Raw genomic sequence first — 4,117 nt, 5'->3', positions numbered from 1 at the left:
GCTGTTAGCCTGTCGAGAAAGACTTAGAAAAGCTGAGACTGTCAGGAGTCTCGACAATAACATACCTCGCCGTTAATGAACTTGATGTCACGAGGGCACTGAGAGTCACAGTAGCCGGTACCGTACTTTGCACCAGCCCTGTTGTTAGGCTGAGAGCTCAGGCCACCATCGGCGTCCATCTGGATGAAGTAGAGGGCACCGTTGATACCGCAAGGAACCTTGGAGACGTCAACGTCGAAGGTAAACTCCTTGTTGAGGAGGTTGAACATCTGGTATCGGTCCTCGTTCTCCATGAGGTAGACACGAGCACCGATGTTGGTTTGCTCGGAACGCGTGAGGAACTTGATGGTGAGGGCGTCTCCGCTGGTGGTGATACCGTAGGTTTGTTGGTAGTTGGCACCTTCGAGAGCGCATCGCTGGGCGCAGGTAGCACCGTCGGAGCAGACGGAGCTGTTCCAGGCGTTACCGGTGTAGCAGTTGGTGTAGCCGTCGGTGACATGGAGCCATCGCCAGTTGGCGTCGAGGACGACCTGACCGTTGGAGACAGTCTGGCATCCACCGTTGCGAGTGCAGCGCTGCCATGGGAGACGGGGGTGGTTTTCGGCGACCTCGCGACCGACCTGTTGGGCCTGTGCGACGGCGAGGAAGCAGAGAGCGGTGAGGGCGACTTTGCTGAACATTGTGAGCTCAGAACGTGTCTCCTGTTGTTGGTCTTTTCCGTCACCATTTCGTCGCGTTTTTATAGGCTGTGGTGGCGGATAAAACCCGGCAGTCCGGGCAAGCAGAACAAGAAGGACACTTCTCCAAGCACCACGATCTCCAAGTACAAGTGCTTGAGGGCAGTCAAGAGCGCCCTCACGTACTTCGACCGACAGCCGAAAGAAGCTAACCACGGTGATACCAGATGATCATGGTTGCCGTTGGAGCTAGCTCCAACCCCAGAATTAATGCCAAGTTCCAAGAAACATAGGCCATCGTGCGGAGATTGAAAGTGTGAAAGTCAGGGACAGACCGCTCCTTGAGTTGCTTGCAGCCCAAAAATGTCAGGACGAGTGCGAAAAGCATGATTATAAATGTATCGGCAACCAACTCCCCATTTACAGTCGCAATTGACTGTTTTATCTCCCTCAATTAGCTCGTTCCATGGTCCTGCTTTCCCCGTTCAATATACTGCTGGTAGTTTCTCAAGCATTCGAGCCCAAGGTTCACGTTGGGACGGGCTCAAAGTTGCCAACTCGCTTATTTCACTGCGAAATCCTTCAAACCGTTAGAAGTCCCGGTGCAGAGCGTTCAAGGGCGAATCTTATGTCGAGCCTCGTCTGTTGCCGTTCCGCGGCACGAATTGAACCAAAGCTCCGAACCTGGATCACCTCCGGCTTCGATCCTTGGCGACTCGTAAGGATCAAACCACAGGACCCCTCTGTGAACTGGGCTTGACTTATATGGCGGGTCAGATTCAATCTAAACCTTCTGAACCTTACGTTTACCGAAAAGCTTCCAGATGTGAATGGGTCAGAAATCTAGATTAATGGGCGGAATAATACATCGAGTACGTATCGACCGGGGTTCGAGATCGGGGTTGAATTGCCTTGAGCATTCAACGGAATAATTGCATTCACTTCAGCTAGGAGCAACCAAGCTGCCTGAATACCGTTGCTAGAACCCTGTGGACGATGGGAACGGGCGTGGGGATTGACAGCTTGCAACTGGTCAATGCATGAAGTAGGGTCACGGTTATTTCCACGCATAGTGCATCGGGCGCACCCAGGGCCAATGCTAGTCGAGAATAGTCGAATGCGAGTTTGGGTACCAAGGTTGCGACTGCCAATGGGGTGACTCACTCGATACGAATCGACGCCTCACGCGCGCCAGTATCACTTCTATGGAAGGATCTGCCATCCTGTCTTCATTTCGTGGATACTGCAAGACTGAGCACGACGTAGCTGCATCCCGATTTCAGACTGGTACGGGGAGCATAGGAAGCCTGCTGTGGTTGTGTGAATTCGAAGCATTGCATAAACCTTTGACCATAATGATTGGAAAGTGATGCGCTGGGCCGCCCAGGCGAATCAGCTTCGAAAGCGGGTGAGAAGTTTAGCCACAATAGCGGGATATTTCAGTGGTGTGGATGTCGAAAATTAACGTTTTTAGGTTGTTGAGGTTGCATTTCGCCAAGCGCGCAACGCGACAAAAGAGGCAACCTTCACTCCTTATTTAGACGGGGATCTCCTCGCCTTTAACTGGGGTGCCATTAACTGCGAAAGGTTTACTTTGCTTCATTCTAGAAGTAGGATACTGTTGAAACTTGGACTCTTACACTGCTGGCACTATCAATAGTTATTTTGAATGAATTGTGACAATCAAGGTCCAGTGCGAGCGAGGATAAACGAATTACATTGCACAGCGCAGTTTGTTTTCTTGTACAGGCAAAGGTACACTACATAGAGCTAGAGTAGAAGAGAGGTACGCGAGCGATGTGAACAGAAACCCCTGTTTAGTAACCAGAGAAAGTCGAGCCGATGTCACCGAATTTAATGTTGGAGAAGATGACCTGGGCATCAGGGTGGTTTTGTTCGGTTTCACGGGGGGTGCCACCAGTGGTCGGGCAGGTACCACGAGCAATACCGGGCTTGTTGGGGTCAGCGTCGGTGGGGTAGTTGGAGTCGAGCCACAACATGTGGGCACCGTGGTCGTTCCAGATGGAGAGAGCGAGGACGTGACCCTTGGCGAGGGAGCGACCCATGTGAGCGAGACCACCGTCACGAGCGAAGCTGCTGTAGTCGCCGAAGAGGTTCTTCTGGTCAGTGCAGAACTGCTCGGTGATGGAGTCGTGGGCGGGCATGAGACCGGGGAAGTTGGTGGGAGGGTTGGCAATGACACGGCCGTCTTGAACGTAGAGGCGACGGATGTCGACGAGGGTGCCAGTGTCGGTGTTGTCGTGGGTGATGAATTGGGTGACGACGGTCATCTTCCTGTTGGTGTCGATGGTCTTGCCGGGTCCGTAGAAGTCCTTGTTACCCATGCGGAAGGGGTTGTAGTCACAGCCATCAGGATCACAAAGACCCTCATAGCGAGGCTGGTTGCAGTCGCGGCCCTCGCAGCGCTGGTAGCCACCATCGTTCTGGGTTCGGCAAGGGTGAGGGGTGTAGGCGTTGGAGATGGAGTTGGCCTCCCAGATATCCATCTCGGCGCAGCAAATGCCGTAGCGACCCCTTCCAGCATTGGAGTCGGTCTCGGAGGGCTCCCATCCGACGCTGTTGGCCTGTTGGACAAAAGCATTAGAAAACGTCAAACTGGGAGGGGTTTCAATGTGAACATACCACGCCGTCAATGAACTTGATGTCACGGGGGCACTGAGAGTCGCAGTAGCCGGTACCGTACTTAGCACCAGCCCTGTTGTTGGGCTGAGAGCTCATGCCACCATCGGCGTCCATCTGGATGAAGTAGAGGGCACCGTTGATACCGCAAGGAACCTTGGAGACGTCAACGTCGAAGGTGAACTCCTTGTTGAGGAGGTTGAACATCTGGTAGCGGTTCTCGTTCTCCATGAGGTAGACACGGCCGCCAACGTTGGTTCCCTGGGATCGGGTGAGGAACTTCATGGTGAGGGAGTTGCCGCTGGTGGTGATTCCATAGGTTTGCTGGTAGTTGGCACCTTCGAGAGCGCATCGCTGGGCACAGGTGGTACCATCGGAGCAGACGGAGCTGTTCCAGGAGTTACCGGTGTAGCAGTTGGTGTAGCCGTCGGTGACGTGGAGCCATCGCCAGTTGGCGTCGAGGACGACCTGACCGTTGGAGACAGTCTGGCATCCACCGTTGCGAGTGCAGCGCTGCCACGGGAGACGGGGGTGGTTTTCGGCGACCTCGCGGCCAACCTGTTGACCCTTGGCGATAGCCAGGAAAGAGAGAGATGCGATTGCGATTTTGCCCAACATGTCGAAGGAACCGAGGATGTTGATTTTCCAAAGTGCAATTCCTGGCCATGTTTTATACCCAAAACTTCACGGAAAATAACCGGACAGTCTTGAAGTGTTTCCTTGTGTCGCCACAGAACCTCTCGAGAGATGACTGTGGTTACAGTACGTACTCTTCCCCATCTCCCCTCTGGCGTTAACGC

General features: G+C 53.7%; 2 protein-coding genes across 2 annotated transcripts; both read right to left on the bottom strand.

Annotated features, from left to right (window-relative positions):
* Positions 1 to 41: 41 nt before the first annotated feature.
* On the bottom strand, positions 42 to 680 carry CC1G_13449 (cellobiohydrolase I-I; the record flags this gene model as incomplete). Its single annotated transcript, XM_001841575.2, has 1 exon — positions 42 to 680. One exon carries the CDS (start codon positions 678 to 680, stop codon positions 42 to 44), a length of 639 nt encoding a protein of 212 aa, XP_001841627.2.
* A 1,814-nt stretch (positions 681 to 2,494) lies between these two features.
* On the bottom strand, positions 2,495 to 3,935 carry CC1G_13448 (cellobiohydrolase I-II; the record flags this gene model as incomplete). Its single annotated transcript, XM_001841574.1, has 2 exons — positions 2,495 to 3,262; positions 3,321 to 3,935. The coding sequence occupies 2 exons, from the start codon at positions 3,933 to 3,935 to the stop codon at positions 2,495 to 2,497; spliced, it is 1,383 nt and encodes a 460-aa protein (XP_001841626.1).
* Positions 3,936 to 4,117: the final 182 nt, after the last annotated feature.

The sequence above is a fragment of the Coprinopsis cinerea genome (genome assembly GCF_000182895.1).
Source record: "Coprinopsis cinerea okayama7#130 chromosome Unknown cont3.57, whole genome shotgun sequence".
Taxonomy (NCBI): domain Eukaryota; kingdom Fungi; phylum Basidiomycota; class Agaricomycetes; order Agaricales; family Psathyrellaceae; genus Coprinopsis; species Coprinopsis cinerea.
Note: the sequence above shows the minus strand (reverse complement) of the source record. Positions and strands in the feature narration are given on the sequence as shown.